Here is a 20,749-nt window from a genome sequence, read left to right as displayed (position 1 = left end):
TCTAACCGGGAAATAAACATCAGACCAACTGCTGTGCATGTACCCAGCAAGGATCTGCCGATTATCTTATGTGCCAGGCTCTGTGCTGGGCACTGGGAATATGAGGCAACCAAGACAGTTTCTGCCATCCTCCCTGGCAGGGACTCACAGTCCAGTCTAGCAAGGCAGACAGACACATCCACAGGTAATTCCAATACAGGCTGAGATGAGATGAGAACTGGGAGGCATGGTAAATGGGGAGAGGCAAGTGAAAGCTTCTGCCCTGCCCCTCCAGCAGCCGTGGGACGGTAGAAACACAGCCTCTTCCTCCTCAGCAAAATGTTCTAGTTACTTTTGCTATGAAACAATTACCCCAAAAACCTAGTGGTTTCAAACAATCATTTGATTATGCTCAAGGATTCTGTAGGTCAAGAATTCAGGGCTAAGTGTAGTGGCTCATGCCTGTAATCCCAGCATTTTGGGAGGCCAAGGCAGGATAACTACTTGACCACAGGAGTTTGAGACCAGCCTGGGCAACATAGGGAGATCCCTGTCTCTACAAAAGAAAGAAAAAGAATTCAGATAGGGTACTACAGAATGGCTTCTATACTCCAGAATGTCTGTAGTCTCAGCTGGGAAGACTGAGTGGCTGGACTCAAAGGCTCTGGAGGCAGGTATCACGTGGAGGTATCTTCACCCACGAGCCTGGTGGTTAGCGAGGGCTGTCACATGGGACCTCCACCATAGCTGTTTCCCAAAGCACCCGCACATGGCTGAGGCTTCCTCACAGCATGGAGACCTCGGGGTGGGCCTGCACAGCAGCTCAGGACCCCAGACACGAGTGTCCCAGGCAACAAGGACTTTTCTGCCCTGGTCTCAGAATTCCTCAAGTGTCACTTCAGCTGAATTCCATTGTTAAAGCCAGCCACAGCCTGCCATGTTGATAGGGAGAGGAATTAAGACACCACATCTTGATTGGAGCAGTAAGGTTCTAAGAAGACAAGTGGGACAGACTTTGTTGTGGTCATTTTTTTTTTTTCCCAGAGACAGGGTCCCTCTGTCCCAATCATAGCTCACTGCAGCCTCAAACTCTTGGGTTCAACCAATCCTCTCACCTCAGCCTTCCAAGTTCCGGAAAAAAAAAAAAAAAAAAATCCAGCTAACTTTTTTATTTTTTGTAGAGATGTGAGTCTCACTATGTTGCCCAGGCTGATCTCAAACTCCTGGCCTCAAGAGGTCTTCCTGCTTGGCCTCCCAAGATGCTGGGATTACAGGCATGAGCCACTGAATCTGGCCTGTTGTGGTCATACAATCTACCACACCCGAGGTGGACCCAGGCACACCATTTACTGCCAGGAGGGCAGGTCTGAGAGGGGCCCAGCTGGGTGCAATGGAGGTAAGATGGGAAAGAAGCTGACCTCTTCTATCCTTAGGCAATTTCATGTGACTATGGCTTCACTTTCTGCTCCTCCATGACAACTTTTTTTTCTTTTTTTTTTTTTAAGACTGAGTCTCGCACTGTAGTGCAGGCTGGGGTGCAGTGGCACAATCTCGGCTCACTGCAACTTCCACCTCCTGGGTTCAAGCAAGTCTTGTGCCTCAGCCTTCCAAGGAGCTGGAATTACAGGCACGCGCCATCACACCTGGCTAATTTTTGTTTTAGTAGAGACGGGGTTTCACCATGTTGGCCAGGCTGGTCTTGAACTCCTGACTTCAAGTGATCCGCTCACCTTGGCCTCCCAAAGTGCTGGGATGACAGGAGGGAGCGCCACCCAGCCTGTCTTATGACTTTTCCATCTCAACAGTGTGTCAAATTGTCTGCCTACTTTACCTTTTGTGCTTTAGTTTCTTCTGAATAATGGAGATGCTAATACTATCTACCTCATAGAGTGACCATGAGACAATATGGTAGTCCCCCATTGTCCGCAGGGGATATGTCCCAAGGCCCCAGTGGTTGCCTGAAACTGTGGACAGTATAGAATCTTTTATATGCTATGTTTTTTTCTACACATACATACCTATAATAAGGTTTAATTTATAAGTTAGGCACAGTAAGAAATTGGCAACAATAATAATAAAATAGAACAATTATAACAATATACTGTAATAAGTTATTTTAAATTTATGAATTATTTCTAGAATTTTCCATTTTATATTTTCAGCCCACTGTTGACCATGGATAAAGGAAACCATGAAAAGGTGGGGAAACTACCATACTTATAAAATACTCACTGCAAGTCCAGGCACAGTGGCTCATGCCTGTAATCCCAACACTTTGGGAGGCCGAGGTGGGCAGATCACCTGAGGTCAGGAGTTCAAGACCAGCCTGACCAACATGGCAAAACCCCGTCTCTACTAAAAATACAAAAATCAGCCAGGTGTGGTGGCAGGCACCTATAATCTCAGCTACTCGAAAGGCTGAGGCAGGAGAATCACTTGAACCTGGGAGGTGGAGGTTACAGTGAGCTGAGATCATGCCACTGCACTCCATCCTGGGGGATAGAGCAAGACTCTACCTCCAAAAAAAGGAAAAAAAAAAAAAAAGAACGGTCAGGGAACAAGGATGAACTCTGAGCAGTGGTGCGCGTTGGAGCTGGCTTGTATGGGCTCGCAAGAGCCAACTTTCAAGCTTTTAGGAATGCTGCAAGCCAGTTAAACACAGGCATTATTAAAAAAAATCATATAAACTCACAGATAAAGTATATTCAAAACTAGTAAATCCTCAGAACTCACCACTTTCTAATTATTTCACACCATTTAACTATTATTCGTGGTCTCCAAGTCATTTATGACTGCTATATCTGCAGAGGAGAGATACGATGTAATGGTCTGCTCCTGAGCATCTCATACCAACCCCTGGTTGTAACATCCCATTAGTAACTTGAAATCGGCCATGGTGGGAGTTCCAGAACGTCTAATGTACAAATAATGAGTTTCGCAAAGAGAACATAGAAAATAGTGGGGAAGAAATTATTAAAAGAATAATTCAAGAAAACTTCCCAGAACTGCAAGATAATTTTCAGACTAAAATAGTTCACTCAGTACCTTGCAAAACATGAAAAAAATAAAAGCCAAGGTATTTTTGCAAATTTCAGAACACCAAGCGCTAATAAGATGATCCTGAAAGCATTGAGTCAAAAAAGAAAAAAGTTACCAAGTTACAAACAAAAGAGTGGGAATCAGAATAACATCTGACTTCTTGGCAATAGCATTTGGTTTTTGTTTTTAAAGCTATGAACAATTAAGTGATGCTAAAAATGTTTAAAGAAAATTATTTCCGGCCAGGCACGGTTGCTCCTGCATGTTATCCCTGCACTTTGGGAGGCCGAGGCAGGCAGATCACTTGAGGTCAGGAGGTCGAGGCCAGCCTGGCCAACATGGCGAAACCCCATCTCTACAAAAAGTATAAAAAATTAGCCAGGAGTGATGGTGGGCACCTGTAATCCCAGCTACTGGGAGGCTGAGGCAGGAGAATCACTTGAACCTGGGAGGTGGAGGTTGCAGTGAGCCGAGATCGTGCCATTACACTCCAGCCTGGGCAACAAGAAACTCCATCTCAAAAAAAAAAAAAAAAGGAGTCCAAATATCCAGTGTTTATTAGCGATTCAAGGGGGGATATAGAATAGGCAGATGCACATCTAAGTCTGGAGTTCAAGGAGGGTCTGCCCTGGAGGTATGAATTTGAATGTAGTAGCTTTAAAGATGGCATGGAAAACCATAGATTAGATGAAGTTACCAAGAGTTGAGATGAACAGAAAAAAATGAGGTCCAAGGACTGAGCCTTTTGTTAGGGACTGCTAGAGGCAGTGTTTCCCACATCCTCCAAAAGGGTGCAAACCAAGAAAGAGGAAGACAGAAGATAAGGAAGGAGGAATCTAACACTGCAGACAGACAGAATATTTGGATTGATGGTGAACAGGGATCCCAGAACTACAGGTCTCAGGGTAAGCTGTCTAAACTGGCACTAGAGGATGAAGCGTCCTAGGAAGGTATCACCAAGGAAAAACAAAAAGAGTAACCCTGTTTAAATGTACTGAGATTAAACTATGGCTCAAACTTTGGGGATGAGATAGAAACAGGAACACAGAACTTTAAGCAGATGGAAAAACAAGGTAATAACTAACATTTTTTGTAGATATATTTACAGAATTATAACTATGGAATCACATCAACACTGTATATAAAAGTCATAGAAATGTAAACATAGAATATTGATTGAGCCATAAATGATTATAGAATTATGAAGATGCCAGGAAAGGGGCATAAAAGTGTTATTTAGAGCAATTATCCTAGATACACACCCCAAAAATTGAAAACAGGTAGTCAAACAAGTACATGTACACAAATATTCAGAGCAGCACTATTTGAAACAGCCAAAAGGTGGAAACAATCCAAATATCCATCAACTAATAAATGCATAAACTGTGGTACACACACACAGTAAAATACTATTCAGCCACAAAAAGAAATGAAGTACTGACACATGCTATGTTAGTGAGCCTCAAAAACATGCTAAGTGAAAGACTGCCAGGCACGAAAAGTCAGGTACTGTATGAATCCACTTATATGAAATATCCAGAAAAGGCAAATCCGTAACAACGGAAAGTGGATTGGTGGCTGCTAGGGGTTGGGGGGGTAAAAAATGGGGATAACTGCTTAATGAGTATGGGCTTTTTGTTTTTTGAGACACAGGTCTATGTTGCCCAGGCTGCTGCCAAACTCCTGAGCTCAAGCGTTCCTCCCATCTCGGCCTCCCAAAATGCTGGGACTAAGTCAAGAGGAGTGTGGGGTTTTGCTTCAAGGTGATGAAAATGTTTTGGAACTACATTAAGGTGGTGGTTGTACAATATTATGAATAAACAAATGCCACTAAATTGTTCACTTTAAAATGGGGAATTTTGTAATGTGAATTTCACCTCAATTTTTTTAAAAAAGAATGTTACGTAGAAATAAGAAGGTGGGCTGGGTGCGGTGGCTCACGCCTGCAATCCCAGCACTTTGTGAGGCCGAGGCGGGCAGATCACGAGGTCAGCAGTTCAAGACCAGCCTCACCAACATGGTGAAACCCCATCTCTACTAAAAATACAAAAATTAGCTGGGCATGGTGGCGTGTGCCTGTAATCCCAGCTACTCGGGAGGCTGAAGCAGAATTGCTTGAACTCGGGAGGTGGAGGCTGCAGTGAGCCGAGATCATGCCACTGCACTCCAACCTGGGTGACAGAGCAAGACTCTGTCTCAGAAGAAGAAAAAAAAAGGCACATTATATACCAGAAAAACAGCTATGTATTTAAAGTGGTTGCCCTCATCTTCAGGAAGGTAGGGCTGCAGAAAGGAAAAGACTGTTTTTAGTTATTCCTTATCAAATGATTCAACAGGCTGGGCGCAATGGCTCACACCTGTAATCCCAGCAATTTGGGAGGAGGTGGGCGGATCTCTTGAGGTCAGGAGTTTGAGACCAGCCCGGCCAATATGGCAAAATCCTATTTCTACTAAAAATACAAAAATTAGCCAATCATGGTAGCAGGCACCTGTAACCCCAGCTACTCAGGAGGCTGAGGCACAAAAATCGCTTGAACCTGGGAGGTGGAGGTTGCAGTGATCCAAGATCATACCACTGCACTCCAGCCTGGGCGACAGAGTGAGACTGTCTGAAAAGATAAATAAAACCACATACATGTGTAAGTTTAATAATAACAGGATGGGCCGGGCACAGTGGCTCACATGTCAGGAGTTCAAGACCAGCCTGACCAACATGGTGAAACCCCGTTTCTACTAAAAAAAAATACAAAATTAGCCAGGCATGGTAGCTCATGCCTGTAATCCCAGCTACTTGGGAGGCTGAGGCAGTAGAATCACCTGAACGCAGGATGCAGAGGTTGCAGTTGAGATGAGATTGCGCCACTGGACTCCAGCCTGGGCAACAAGAGCGAAACTCCATCTCAAAAAAAAGAAAAAAAAAAAAAAAGGCTGGGTGCAGTGGTTCATGCCTGTAATCCCAGCACTTTGGGAGGCCAAGGTGGGCGGATCACGAAGTCAGATCAAGACCATCATAGCTAACACGGTAAAACCCCGTCTCTACTAAAAATACAAAAAATTAGCTGGGCATGGTGGGTGCCTGTAGTCCCAACTACACGGGAGGCTGAGGCAGGAAAATGGCATTAACCCGGGAGGCGGAGCTTGCAGTAAGCTGAGATCACGCCACTGCACTCCAGCCTGGGCGACACAGGGATACTGTAAGATGGACACCTACCACTTGAATAGATGATTTTTCAAGGAAGTAAACAGTTGTTGGAGGAAACCTACAAATTCTAGGTGCTCACATGGATAGATGAGGACAAATAATGTGCATATGCTATTTCAACTGGGTCAATAGATGTTACAAAAAAAAGAAACAAACCATATGGAAACTTTTTTTTTTTTTTGAGACGGAGTCTCACTGTCACCCAGGCTGGAGTGCAGTGATGCCATCTCGGCTCACTGCAACTTCCGCCTCCTGGGTTATAGGCGCCTGCCACTATGCCCAGCTTACTTCTGCATTTTTAGTAATGACAGGGTTTCACCATGTTGGCCAGGCTAGTCTTGAACTCCTGACCTCAGGTGATCCACCCACCTCGGCCTCCTAAAGTGCTGAGATTACAGGCGTGAGCCACCACGTGCAGCCCTTTTTCTGAATTCTGAAGGATCGTGGCTCTATAAACAAACACCAGCCAGACACACAGCTTAACCACTTTGACAGTGGTTCAAAGTCTTGTAACTTTGAACCACTCCCTAGGGTTGTCTGAGATTTTAGTCATTCAAGCAGCAATACCCATGTACCCCATTAGGTTAAGAATTAAATTAAAACAAAATACCAAAACAAGTAAATCTTACTTTAACCCACCCAAATATTTTCAAAGGCCAGGAACCCAAGCCCATTTCAAATATTCTTCCTAAACCCCCAACGCTCCAGATGAACTGTGCCTGTTTACTGTCCCCTAGATTCCTTCTTCATCTTTAACCCTCACTGCAAGATCCAATGTCTCTCCATATCAGATTCCCCTCCCTCCAGTGACACTTTTATGTATTAGGTTAGTGCAAAAGTAATTGTGGTTTTTGCATCAAAGTAATGGCAAAAACCGCAATTACTTTTGCCCATATTACTATTTCTGATGCTACCAGTGGTTAACATCTGCCAGAGATCTATCTGTCTTTAACATTAAATGTATCAAAAAAACTTAGAAACATTTTTGCCATGACACCAAAACAAACACAAAGGCATTATTTCCTAGTGTCTTCCAGTTCTCCATATTTAAGGCAACCACCTATGAGGTTATAAGCTGCTCAACTGGTTTAAGGGGCCAATGAAGGGATGTGATGTACACTATCTTACTGCTCCCTGGAATCCTAACATCAGTCACCTAAAACACTTCCCCATCAAACAAGATCAACACATATGAACCACTGATATATATACATTTTTCTTCTAGGAAAATAAACATAAAACATGCTTTTAGTTAAACAATCATTTTATTGCTTGAGTACACAGACAAATTTATGCGACCAGGGCAGAGGCTGTAGATGATTCACTGAAAAAGAAAAACGGGGAAAGAAAATCAGGATTAATACCGGTCCCTCCATATTCGTTAACAGATAATCTCCCCACTAATGGTGCTATTCTCAAACAGTTAATAAATCCAAACTATATAAAGTGCACCAAACTACTGAATACCTGAACCAACGCATTGCGTTGAAGCACAATGAATGAAGATGCTCACTCAGACATCCAAGGAAGAACTGGCCAACAAAAGGAAAAACCTTTCTGGTGGAAACTGCAAATGTCTGGCAATCAATCATCATAGTGAGCAATTCATGCGAAAATTAATTCAAACTCCTGGGAGTAGAGGTATGAAAGGAAAACTTACCTACTATCTTATTAAAGACAAGCAGCCACACCCATTCGATTATGTACTGCCTGTGGCTGTTTTCCCACTACCAGGCCAGAGCTCAAAGAGCAGTTAACCAAATAGCCCCCAAGGCCGAACATATTCACTACTAGGACTTTAACTACTGGCTGACTCCCATGCTTGATAACAACAACAACAACAAAAGAGTTGACACTTACTATTTCCAATTGGGAGGGAGGACTCGCTTGGTCTTGTAATATCGAGCCAAACGGTGAATCCGGCTCTCTATCAGAATCAGACGGAATTTAGCATCCTTATCCTAAAAATAAAATTTGGTGCAATTCAAGAAAACCACCCAAAATGACCGAACAAAATGACCGAACATTATCAAACATTAATAAGACAATGTAGAGCTACTACACACTTTCTCTAATGAAAATCTCTTTGGGTAGAATTTGAACTTCAAAGCAACACTACACTAGTTTGTGTACTAAGCCACCTTGAATAATTCAAACCAGATGCATGTACGAGCAGTCCTATTTAGCACCAGATTTTGTTTATTAGCTTACCTTTCTGTTCCTCTCAAGATGCTTTCGAACAGCAACTGCTTTCTTAATTAAATGGTAGAGATCTTCAGGAAGATCAGGAGCAAGTCCCTTAGACTTAAGAATTCTTAAGATTTTATTGCCTGTCACAAAACGTACTTGTGCAACACCATGTGAATCTCTCAGGATCACACCTGAAAAGGGAATCATGTTTTAACTTTCAACACGAAACACTAACTGGATGATGTCGAGGCTCAGAAATCAGGGCATAGTTCCTATCTGTAAGCTGGAGGTATACTTTTATACATCACAGAAACCAACATGGGAATGCACATAAAGCTCACTCAGACATCCAAGGAAGGTTTACCCAAGACTAAGGAAAACCTTTCTGGTGGAAACTAAGAATGCTGGAAAACTATCATCCCAGTGGGTTTGCTGGAATACAGATGACCAAAGGAATTGAGATTCCACAGCTAACATTTATTGAGAACTCTGGTCATTCTTCTAAAAACTTTACACGTTATTTCTTTTAAACCTCTAATGAGTTCTGATTACTTACAATCTATGGCACATTTTCTTTTGGTGTGTCATACCTCCAATTAGACTACAAGCTCCAGGAGTACAGATATTTTGCATCCCCCTTCCCCCTTTTAAGAGGTGGGATCAGGTGCTGTGGCTCACGCCTGTAATCCCAGCATTTTGGGAGGCCGAGGCGGTGGATCACCTGAGGTCAGGAGTCTGAGACCAGCCTGGCCAATATGGTGAAACCCCGTCTCTACTAAAAAATACAAAAATTAGCCGGGCCGGGTGGTGCTGCCTGTAGTCCCAGCTACTCCGGAGGCAGAGGCAGGAGAACTGCTTGCATGAACCCAGGAGGTAGAGGTTGCAGTGAGCCGAGATCGTGCCACTGCACTCCAGCCTGGGCGACAGAGTGAGAATCCGTCTCAAACAAAAACAAAAAAACACACAAATTCGCCAGGCCTGGTGGCGGGTGCGTGTAATCCCAGCTATGCGGGAGGCTGAGGCAGGAGAATCGCTTGAATCCAGGAGGTGGAGGTTGCAGTGAGCTGAGATCGCGCCACTGCACTCCAGGATGGGCGACAAGAGCAAGCCTCTGTCTCAAAAAAAAAAAAGAAAAAAGAAAAAAAAAAAAAAAAGGTGGCGCCTCTCTGTCACCCAGGAGTGCAGTGGCTTCATCATAGCTCACTGCAGCCTAGGACTTCTGGGCTCAAGTGATCCTCCCACCTTTGCACCTGTATCTGGAAATACAGGCACATTGCCGCTGGCTTTTTTGGGCGGGGGAGTAGGAGGCTAGTATATTCTCAGGCCCCAGAACCATGTTCAGCACACAGAAGGCAAACATTTGCTGAATGAAGCCACTTGCACGAAGTCACATGCAACTGAGATTCAAACCACACCTAACTGTGAAGAACTGTATCAGGCACTCTGCTTAGCCAATTCCAACTCCTCCACTTGAGAGCTGTGTGATTTGGGGCTGGTTAGTATCCAGCTGCACTGTGCCTCTGGATCCTCAACTGTAAACTGGGGGGAAAGCCACGAAGATTTATTTCAAAGTATTGTGGTCAGAATTAAACGAGATCAATACACGTAAAGTGCTTACAATGATGCCTGTAGCACGGTGCCGAGACCATAGTTTTTGCGATTTTTAAAATAACGTTACCACCTACTAGATCCTACAAGTCACACGAGGACAGGCGAAAGAGGCTACACAAACACTCACCGATTTGTGAAGGAGTCAGGCCCTTCTTGGCCAGTTTGTAAATCTGCTCCTTCACGTCGTCAGATGTCAACTTCAACCACTGTTATGGAATAGAAAGCAACCTTAAGATGAGAACCCAGGAATGCCGCCTAAGCACAGCGCCCTCTCCACCCGCAAAACCGCGCTCCTCATACACGCAAGTTCCTCACCCCGGCGTCGCTTCACCCGAGACAAATGCCACCCCCCTCCTCGGATTCTCCCCGGTCCCAGCGCGCTACTTACAGTGGGGACGCTGCGTCGATAGGGCAAAGCCGACTGGGACAGGCCCTTCCTGGGGAGAGAAGCAGTCTCTAAGTGAGGTGTCGGCTCGTGCCTGAGCAGCCCAGAACATCATCCCCTCGGCCCGCTGCCCACACTCCCTCTCTTCCTCCCACACCCGCCCAGCAATCCGGTTCGATGCCCCGAGCTCACCCGGGAGCATGCATGCGACCCATGATGGCGGCAGTCAGGCAGCGAAAGGAGAGCGAGGATGCAAACGCCGTAGGAAGCCACCCAACACGCAGGAAGTGACCTCACACGTCCACGCTTCCTCGCACGCAGGAGGCGGAGCTACGCTGCGCAGTCACCGTCGTCTGTGTGACTACATCTCCCGAAATGCATTTCAGCGTCGCAAGCGATTCGTCAGTCGGCCGGGCCTCATCCCGGCATGCATCGGTCTTTGATCAGCCTTGTGGCCAGAGCGGGAATTTGAGGCTGACAGCAGCTTGCGTTGAAATTCCCTACTTCGGACTCCGAGATCATAAAGATTCGAATGCTGCGCTGGGGGTGGGCATGGAGCAGGTAGGGCTAGAAGAATCAGCCATACACAGGTGTTTGCTCATTCACCAGTGCCTGGCTTTGCCCTGGAACTAGATACCTCAGAGTCGGCCCTGCGCCTAATGAAATAACAGATACAATAGCATGTGATGACCACACGGGAAGCCATGGCTGCAGCTACCCCCCAGCCGGCGCTTCCATTTCTCATTTCTAAATCCTACTCTTATCTGTCACGGGAGAGTCACTGACGGTGAAGAAACGGTCTAAGGAGTTGAACCAGGTCCCCGCGGATGCCTGCCGCCCTCCGCACTCGAATTCCCCTGCGCAGGGCTTTGGGGCGCTGGACTGTCTGGGGAGAAGGGTTGGGCAGAGGCTTACGGAGCCGTGTTCCCAAGTGAGACAGTTGGTGGGCAGGGAAGAGCCTTGGGAGCAAGATTGCAAAGGCCAAGAGGATGAGGGATAAAATGAGGCATTTGAATTTCCTGGGAAAAAGGAACCGTCAAGGAAATAGCTTTTTTTTTTTTTTTTTTTGAGACGGAGTTTCGCTCTTGACTCCCAGGCTGTAGTGCAATGGCGCGATCTCGGCTTGCCATAACCTCCGCCTCCCGGGTTCAAGCGATTCTCCTGTCTCAACCTCCTGAGTAGCTGGGATCACAGGCATGCGCCACCACGCCCAGCTAATTTTGTATTTTTAGTAGAGATGGGTTTTTCCATGTTGGTCAGGCTGGCCTTGAACTCTTGACCTCAGGTGATCCGCCCGCCTCGGCCTTCCAAAGTGCTGGGATTACAGGCGTGAGCCACCGCGCCTGGCCGGAAGAAGCTCTTTTAAGACAGACCTAGCCTGGGCAACATGGCGAAACCCCGTCTCGATAAATACAAAAAATTAGCCGGGCGTGCTGGCTGGTGCCTTTGGTTCCAGCTACGAAGGAGGCTGAGGCTGGAGAATCGCTGGAGCCGTGAAGGAGATTGCGGTGAGCCGAGATAGCACCACGGCGCGCCAACCTGGGCAACAGAGCAACACTCTGTCTTAAAAAAAAAAAAAAAAAAAAAAAAAAAAAGGAAAGAAAAAGACTGACTCAGTGCTGGTACACAACCATGCGTTGAAAGAATGGGCAAATGAAGCAACTTTTAAAAATTTTTGAATGGTTAAATTTTTTTTATAAGCATAGCTCTAGGAAGGAGGGAGGTCAGTGAAATCAAACTGTCGACAAGTTTAAAGTAACTGGCGAGACATTGGGAAACTAGATAGTGAAGCATCCACTTTTAAACCTGTCACTATTTGAAATAAAGTTATCAGGGATAGCCGCGCGCGGTGGCTCACGCCTGTCATCCCAGCACTTTGGGAGGCCGAGGCGAGCGGATCCCGAGATCAAAAGATCTAGACCATCCTGGCTAACACGGTGAAACCCAGTCTCTACTAAAAATACAAAAAATTAGCCGGGCGTGGTGGCAGGTGCCTTTAGTCCCAGCTACTCGGGAGGCTGAGGCAGGAGAATGGCGTGAACCCGGGCAGAGCTTGCAGTGAGCTGAGATCCGGCCACTGCACTCCAGCCTGGGCGACAGAGCGAGACTCCGTCTCAAAAAGAAAAAAAGAAAAAAAAGTAAACTTATCAGGGATAAAGAGAGAACCCTTTATAACAAAAAGGGGTCAATTCTCCAAGAAAACAACACCCCCCCCAAAAGAAAAGCCATAATCTATCACTATTTGATTAATAACTTTTCCCAAACCATCAGGAATTTTAGTCAAATTGGGTACCTATTTGGGTAACGTTTTTTTCCTAGCAAAGTTTATCATTAGCCAATATTACGTTTTTAGTTCAGATATGGAATAGGTATCTCAAATTTAATATGACTCCAGTTCCCAAACCTTGCCCCTTTGTTTCAGTTAAACATGATCCTGTTTGCTCAAACTTAATACAAACCTAGATGTCTCCATTTTTCTCTGATTTCTCTCTGTCATCCCTGGAATTTGAGACCAGCTTGGCCAACATAGTGAAACCCCGTCTCTACTAAAAATACAAAAATTAGTCAGGCGTGGGCCCATGCCTGTAATCCCAGCTACTTGGGAGGCTGAGGCAGATAATTGCTTGAACCCAGGAGGGTGGAGGTTGCGGTGAGCTGAGATGGCGCCACTGCACTCTAGCCTGGGTGTGACCCACCGCGCCGGGCCTTATGATTCTATTTATATGAAATGTCCAGAGACGGAGTTTCGTCATTTTTACCAGGGTGGTCTCAAACTCCTGACCTCAGGTGATCCACCCGCCTTGGCCTCCCAAAGTGCTGGGATTACAGATGTGAGCCACCGCGCCCGAACTTTTTTTTTTTTTTTTTTTTTTAAGGAACAGGGTTCTCACTATTTTGCTCAGGCTGGCCTTGAACTCCTGGGCTGATGCAACCCTCCAGCCTCAGCCTTCCAAAGTGCTGGAATTATAGGCAGGAGCCACTGCCCAGCTTCCTAAGCATGTTTTCAGGGTTCATTCATGTTGTAGCATGTATCAGTACTTTTCTCCTTTTTATGACTGAATAAAAGTCCATTGTATGGACTTTTTATTTTGAGACGATCAAGCGATTCTTCTGCCTCAACCTCCAGAGTAGCTGGGATTACAGGCATGTGCCACCATGCCCAGCTAATTTTGTATTTTTAGTAGAGACGGGGTTTCTCCATGTTGGTCAGGCTGGTCTGAAACTCCTGACCTCAGGTGATCCGCCTGCCTTGGCCTCCCAAAGTGCTGGCATTACCAGGCATGAGCCACCATGCCTGGCCCTTTGCCCATATTAATTTTTTTATTTTTTCTTGCTCTGTCAGTCATCCAGGCTGGAGTGCAGTGGCATGATCTTGGCTCACTGCAACCTCTGCCTTCTGGATTCAAGCGATCCCGTGCTTCATCCTCCTCAATAGCTGGGATCACAGGAGCGTGCCACCACACCTGGCTAATTTTTGTGTGTGGTTTTTTTAGTAGAGTCAGGGTTTCGCCATGTTGGCCAGACTGGTCTCGAACTCCTGACCTCAGGTGATCCACCCGCCTCAGCCTCCCAAAGTGCTGGGATTACGGGGGTAAGCCACCATGCCTGGCCCTTTGCCCATTTTTAAATTGAACTGTCTTTTTGTTGTTGAGTTGTAAGAATTCTTTGTATATGTCTGATTCCTTTTATTAGATACATTATTGGGAAATATTTTTTCCCATTCTACGGGTTGTCTTTTATTTCCTTAATAGTTTCCTTTGATGCACAAAAGTTAATTTTGATGAAGTCCCAAATAATCAATTTTTTTCTTTTGTGGCTCATGCTTTTAGTGTCACATCTAAGAATCATCAGATCAAAGGTCATAAAGATGTATGTACACCCAGGTTTTTGTTTTCTTCTAAGAGTTTTAGTTTTGGCTTTTTTTTTTTCCCCCAGAGACAAGGTCTCGCTCTGTCCCCCATGCTGGAGTGCATTGATGCGATCTGGCTCACTGCAGCCTCGAACTCTTGGGCTCAAGGAATCCTCCCACCTTGACCTCCCAAAGGAGTGGGATTGCAGGTGTGACACACTGTGCCCAACCAGTTTTAGCTGTTATACTTAGGTCTTTGATCCATTTGAGTTAATTTTTATATGTGGTGTAAGAGTCCTACACATGCTTTTGCATGTGGTTATCCAGTTGTCCCAGCACCATTTACTGGAAAAATCTTTTCTTTTTTAAATGGTCAAAGAAACCCACAACTTTTTTCTTTGAATGGTCTTGACAGTGTTGTGTGTATCTTCCCTGGATCGTGATTCAAACAAATAAAAAGAACCAAATACTGATTACTGAAATGAAAAAATACAAGAATTGGCTGGGCGTGATGGCTCACACCTGTAGTACCAACACTTTGGGAAGCCAAGGTGGGCAGATTGCTTGAGCCCAGGTATTTGAGAGTTTGAGACCAGCCTGGGCAACATGGTAAAACCCCATTTCTACAAAAAATACGAAAATTAGCCAGGCATGGTGGCATGTGCCTGTAGTCCCAGCTGTTTGAGGCTGAAGTGAGAGGATCATTTGAACCCAGGGAGGTTGTGGCTGCAGTGACCCATGATTATGCCACTGCACTCTAACCTGGGCAACAGATTGAGACCCCCGTCTCAAAAAAAGAAAAGAAAAATACAACCACCAAAATTTAAAACCTAATGGATAGGTTAAACAGTTGGAAGTAGTGAATTAAAAAATAAGTCAGGGCCGGTCATAGTGGCTCATGCCTGTAATCCCAGCCCTTTGGGAGGCTGAGGCAGGTGGATCACAAGGTCAGGAGTTCAAGACCAGCCTGGCCAACATGGTGAAACCCTGTCTCTACTAAAAATACAAAAATTAGCCAGGCGTGGTGGTACATGCCTGTAATCCCAGCTACTCGGGAGGCTGAGGCAGATAAATTGCTTGAACCCAGGAGGCGGAGGTTGCAGTGAGTGGAGATCGTGCCACTTCATTCCAGCCTGGGCATCAGAGCAAGACTGTCTCAAAAAAAAAAAAAAATAAATAAATAAATAAAAAATAAGTCAGAAAAAATTGAGAATGCAGGGACAAAAAAAAAAAAAAAGACGAGAAGACATAGAAGAGTGGAAATGTCTATTATACATTATGCATTATGCATTTAATCAGAGTTCCAAAAGGTGGCAGACAAAACGTTTGAAACGATAATGGCTAGCAAGTATTCAGAAGTGAAGAAAGCTACTGATCCAGTTTTTTGTTTTGTTTTGTTTTGTTTTTTGAGACAGTCTCGCTTTGTTGCTCAGGCTGGAGTGCAATGGCGCAGTCTCAGCTCACTGCAACCTCTGCTTCCCGGGTTCAAGCGATTCTCCTGCCTCAGCCCCCCAAGTAGCTGGGACTACAGGTGCATGCCACCATACCCAGCTGATTTTTGTATTTTTAGTAGAGATGGGGGTTCAGTATGTTGGCCAGTCTGGTCTTGAACTCCTGACTTTGCGATCTGCCTGCCTCAGCCTCCCAAAGTGCTGGGATTACAGGCGTGAATCACTGCGCCTGGCTTTTTTTTGTTGTTGTTGGAGACGGAGTCTCATTCTGTCGCCCAGGCTAGAATGCAGTGGCATGATCTCGGCTCACTGCCACCTCTGCTTCCCAGGTTCAAACAATTCTCCAGCCTCAGCTTTCTGAGTAGCTGGGATTACAGGCAGGCGCCTGTTATTTTTTAATTTTTTAGTAGAGGTGGGGGTTTCACCATATTGGCCAGGCTGGTCTGGAACTCCTGGCCTCGTGATCCGCCCGCCTCGGCCTCCCAAAGTGCTGCGATTATAGCGGTGAGCCACTGCGCCCAGCCCTGATCCACAGTTTTAAGAATCTTAAATAGGATAAATTCAGATACCCATACCTAGGAACATCTTAGTTAATACAGATGGAACAAGGTTAGCCTGAAGGTAGTAACTGTTGAAGCTGTGTGATGGATTCACTCATGGAGTTCATTAGGCTGTTATCTAATTTTGTAAATGATTACAGATTTGCATAATGAAGTTTTTCAAAAGAGTAAGGATGAAATAAAGATCCTTTTTTTCTGACAGAAACTGTCACCCCCAAAGCTGGCTGTAATTGAGTTATTGCTCTTCATTGGTCTCTGGGCCCTTTCACATGTCATCTTAGGGTCAGAGAACCACAGCTTCACACTTATCATTACAGGATGAAGGTACTGCTGCAGGACTACTTAGTACTGCTGCAGGACTACTTAATATCTTAAGTAAAGTACCAAACGCCAGGGACTATACTCACAGAAGCATTTCCCTTCTGAGAAACAGTGATGGGACTGTAGCAAAGTGGTTGCAATCCACACCTTCAAAGAGTAACACTCAGGCAGGGTGCGGTGGCTCCCGCCTGTAATCCTAGCACTTTGGGAGGCCGAGGTGGGTGGATCACTTGAGGTCAGGAATTCGAGACCAGCCTGGAAAACATGGCAAAACCCCATCTCTACTAAAAATACAAAAATTACTCGGGCTTGGTTGCGCATGTCTGTAGTTCCAGCTACTCAGGAGGCTGAGGCAGGAGAATTGCTTTGACCCAGGAGATGGAGGGTGCAGTGAGCTGAGATGTTGCCACTGCACTCCAGGCATGGGAGACAGAATGAAACTCTCTCAAAAAAAAAAAAAAAAAAAAAGAGTAACAGAAGTCAGAATCTCTATTTGAACATGTTTAGAGGCAACTGACAGGTTAGTTCTGAAATTGAGGATTATTAAACCTAATAAACTCCTGGGTGAGATGGAAAGAACATCAAGATTGAGCTCATAGCAAAGTCTGGAACCAAAAATGTTAGTATATACTGTCAACAAGGAAAGAAATGATAGCAGAGTTCTTTTATTCCAGAAATATTTTAATACAATCGTAGTACAGTTATGAAGTCACATTCAATCCACTGAATATATTCAGGGTATTAATAAAAATATTATACATCTTTATTCACTACCTTAATATAATTAAAGTATTTGGTTCTTATAGATGAGACTAATTACCATATTCATTCATATATGCACTGCTAGTCAAACAACATGGCAATAAATGTATAGATTATGATAGTGGGGGTTCAGTCTTTTTTGATCTGAAGTCTAAGTTTCAAAAGTGAATGTTTTCTTTTTTAAATGCCACAATATTTGAATTCTAGAAATAGGCAACTAATTTAAGGCAAGATACTGAAACTTTTATACAACTTTAATTTGAAAAAAGAAATCAAAGATCATACATGCCTTAACATTTAGATACCTATAGATTCATATAAAGGCAGTAATAAAAATATCAGTGCAAGTTCTACATTGGGTTCCTCAGTAGAGAAAATAATAGGTTCTTTGAGTGAACCATTATCTTCAAATCCCAAAACACTGGCAAGAAGAAATAATTCTTCTGATGCAGGACAACATGCAGCATAATTATTTTTAGTCAATAAAGGTGAGTATAAAATATTGTGATTATACGTAAAAATTAGTGTCTTGGTCAGTTTGTTAAACTTTTGTTTTTCAGATTTACTTTAATGTCAGCTTTTAAAAAATGCTTAAAAATCCAACTAATTTAAAATTGATTGATAGTAGTAGTGCAAAGAGGCTCCCCTCTTTTTTTATTTTTTGGTATGGGCTGAAGATTAGCATTTCATAAAGAAATAAACTATATGTAAAATGTATGTGTGTTTGAATGAGTAAAGAAGGCACAAAATGAGTTAAATTAAGAGAAAACATTACCACTTATTCTGAACTCTTAACTGTACAGTATTATATATACTTTTAGATATGAATCCAGATTTCTTATAATGGAAGTGACAGGACATTTTTTAGCTCTATTATTTGTGCTAAAAGACACTGTCACAATAGACTGCAAAAAGGCAGTACATGTTGAGTCTAATTAACGATGACCTCTACCAAGACAGTTTTTGTTTGTTTTTAAATTACAGTGGCTAAGTGATAACTGGTGGAATGGAATTAAGTCTCAAAAGCTTAAGTGAAAATTACTAGCACATTTGCATTTGCAAAGGTACTTACACACTTTGAGGAAATGTTAATGATCTGTGGAAAAAGCAAATGGCGGTGCTTTGATCTGCATTTTAATTAACTTATTAAATAGACAACACATTTTAACATAAAAAAAAGACATTCGTATACCATACTCACGGGTTTAACTACATATGGACCATTAGTGTTAGGCACCAAAAATTTCAAGTTTTTCCCCCACCCCGTCCCACTGATATATTATCAGCTTTTCTATTTCTTCCCTGTAGGTATCACCATTTACATTAAACATTTGTGCAGTTCATAAAAATTCTGTTCTGGGCAACTGAACTGGCGATTGTCCTTTTTCTCTTGGTATTCTTTATTGCATATTTTGTCAGTTTTCTCACAGCAACCTGACTGGTACAATTTCTATTACCATTTTTAAAGTATCTGAATTTCTACTCTAACCATGAGAGTTATTATTATATATATGTATATATCCAAATTCAAAATTGTGTCTGAAATTAGTAACTAATAAAAATAAATCTTACTCTTTTTTCTTTTTTTTTTAAGACGGAGTTTCGCTCTTGTCACCCAGGCAGTGACTGAGTTCAAGCGATTCTCCTGCCTTAGCCCTCCGAGTAGCTGGGATTACAGTTGCCCGCCACCACCCACGCCTGGCTAATTTTTGTGTGGAGATGGGGTTTCGCCACATTGGCCAGGCTGGTCTGAAACTCCTGACCTCAGGTGATCCGCCCACCTTGGCCTCCCAAAATGTTGGGATTACAGGCATGAGCCACCGCACCCGGCCGAATCTTATTCTTACTGGTTACTGTAGAATAATTTCAATCCTGTCCCTTATGATTCTGAATCCTATTATATAAAGGAAAATAACTTTTCACGTGAATGTAAAATGTTTACACATGTAAGTAAGACAGTTTACAAGACAAACTGGTCTACATAGACAAAGGTCTATATTAAAGTTCAATCTGGACCCTAGAATTCTTGTCATGGGCCTCTTGTGAAGAGTCTGCCCTACTCAGGAATGGGCACATGGGTTAACAATTTTCACTTATTTACTGAGGGAGTGGAGTATAGATGTAGGGAGGTGAAATTACCACTCCTGGGAATAAATGTAGGATTTTAATGGAATGATGGAATTTACTGTACAATCACATTGGTGAGTCTTATTCAGGTATTCGGCAACAAAAACGTAAATGAATTAACCATTTAAATAACTAATTCATACATCAGAAGTAAAGGATATTTTGTGGGAAAAACATTAGTACATGTACATAATTTCTTGTCTTTAGTAAGCGGAAAGTGAGTGAAACCTATGTACTAATTATTTATCAAACCAGGAAAAAAATCAGAAATGAAGTGCCAGGGAAGCATATAAAGTTAAGGCACCATTATTTACAACATCAGTGATTGGCACTTATTCTGAAAAAGGCTTTAAAGACATGAATAAAAAGCAGTATTATGTTTTTCCCTACTTCTATAAACTACTTAGTAGTTCTTAACATAGCTATCTATTATTTGTGCTTTGTTTTTCAGCTCCATGAATAGCAGCTGGATTTTATGGTAACATCCTGCATTTTTCCTTTACTTTGGTGTTTGTGAACATTACACAGTGGTAAAGGCTATAAAAGGTGCGTAACAGGAAAACACATATGCTCTGTCTCCTTATAGAAAACAATGCAAAATAGGTGGCTGAACTGACACAGTACTGTCTCAAAGTCTTTTTCAGGGATTAGTATATATTAAGTTTAGGGTTTGTAGCATTCTGTATAATGACTTTAAAACAGCAATGGCTTCCAAAAATTCAAAAAGGTTAGTTATGTGACTGTTGGTCCAACAGATGTGTTGAAATGCAGCAAGTATATTTAATTTTATAAGTTCTGTCCAAGTATAAAAATACTGTACAAAATTAACAAGTGTGTGTGTGTCTGTGTGTGCATGTATGCATGCACATTTATAACTGTTCTTGCTTCCAAAGCTCAGCCATTCACTAGTTTACAAGTATGTTGCTGCAGTCAGCTGATACCATTTAACCGTCTCTTTGCTCAAGTTGAAATCTTTCAAAGGCAGGGTTACTCCACCCAAGAAAAAATTTTCCCGCAGAGATTCTGCACTGAGTACACTTAGTTGAAGTTCTCGCTGTCTTAGGGTTTCTTTGCTATATCCACTGTATACAAGCTACAACAAAGGAAAAAAGAAACAGTAAATCACAAATTAAAGTTTGTTTGGTTTCTTGGAACATTTCAAGTGAAAACATGTGACAATATTAGCCAAAGAGTGACCATAATTTTGTAGAGATGGAATTTCATCATGTTGCCCAGGGTGGTCTCAAACTCCTGAGCTCAAGTGATGCACCC

The 20,749-nt window shown here is 43.4% G+C and overlaps 2 protein-coding genes and 1 non-coding gene across 6 annotated transcripts in view; all 3 read right to left on the bottom strand.

The window, feature by feature from the left end:
- Positions 1 to 7,466: 7,466 nt before the first annotated feature.
- Positions 7,467 to 10,711, bottom strand: LOC105486949 (ribosomal protein S13). The gene is made up of 6 exons (XM_011750136.2): positions 10,599 to 10,711; positions 10,410 to 10,458; positions 10,149 to 10,227; positions 8,432 to 8,601; positions 8,081 to 8,181; positions 7,467 to 7,544 (listed from the first exon to the last, which is right to left on the bottom strand). Exons 1-6 carry the CDS (start codon positions 10,619 to 10,621, stop codon positions 7,511 to 7,513), a joined length of 456 nt encoding a protein of 151 aa, XP_011748438.1. The 5' UTR covers positions 10,622 to 10,711; the 3' UTR covers positions 7,467 to 7,510.
- LOC112427596 (small nucleolar RNA SNORD14) lies at positions 7,730 to 7,820 on the bottom strand. Its single transcript, XR_003019280.2, has one exon. It is a non-coding gene; the product is annotated as a small nucleolar RNA SNORD14 (small nucleolar RNA).
- A 6,832-nt stretch (positions 10,712 to 17,543) lies between the features above and the next one.
- The window catches only part of LOC105486951 (phosphatidylinositol-4-phosphate 3-kinase catalytic subunit type 2 alpha), a 118,663-nt gene continuing 115,457 nt past the window's right edge, over positions 17,544 to 20,749 (bottom strand). For all 4 annotated transcript variants that reach the window (XM_011750137.3, XM_071075021.1, XM_011750138.3 and 1 more), the window contains one exon: positions 17,544 to 20,570. In XM_011750137.3, the coding sequence (XP_011748439.2) occupies positions 20,388 to 20,570 (183 nt within the window). In that variant the 3' untranslated portion in view covers positions 17,544 to 20,387. The remainder of the gene's footprint in view (positions 20,571 to 20,749) is intronic.

This window comes from Macaca nemestrina, chromosome 12 (genome assembly GCF_043159975.1).
Source record: "Macaca nemestrina isolate mMacNem1 chromosome 12, mMacNem.hap1, whole genome shotgun sequence".
Taxonomy (NCBI): Eukaryota; Metazoa; Chordata; class Mammalia; order Primates; family Cercopithecidae; genus Macaca; species Macaca nemestrina.
This window is presented reverse-complemented; position numbering and strand designations above follow the sequence as displayed.

Excerpts from the sequence above, each read along its gene's own strand:
- LOC105486949 (XM_011750136.2), bottom strand. The coding sequence starts at position 10,621 with ATGGGTCGCATGCATGCTCCCGG. Across the intron at positions 8,602-10,148 it reads CCTGACTCCTTCACAAATCG|GTGTGATCCTGAGAGATTCA; the intron begins GTGAGTGTTTGT and ends TTCCCTTTTCAG. Across the intron at positions 7,545-8,080 it reads CTCCCTCCCAATTGGAAATA|TGAATCATCTACAGCCTCTG; the intron begins GTAAGTGTCAAC and ends TTTCTTTTTCAG.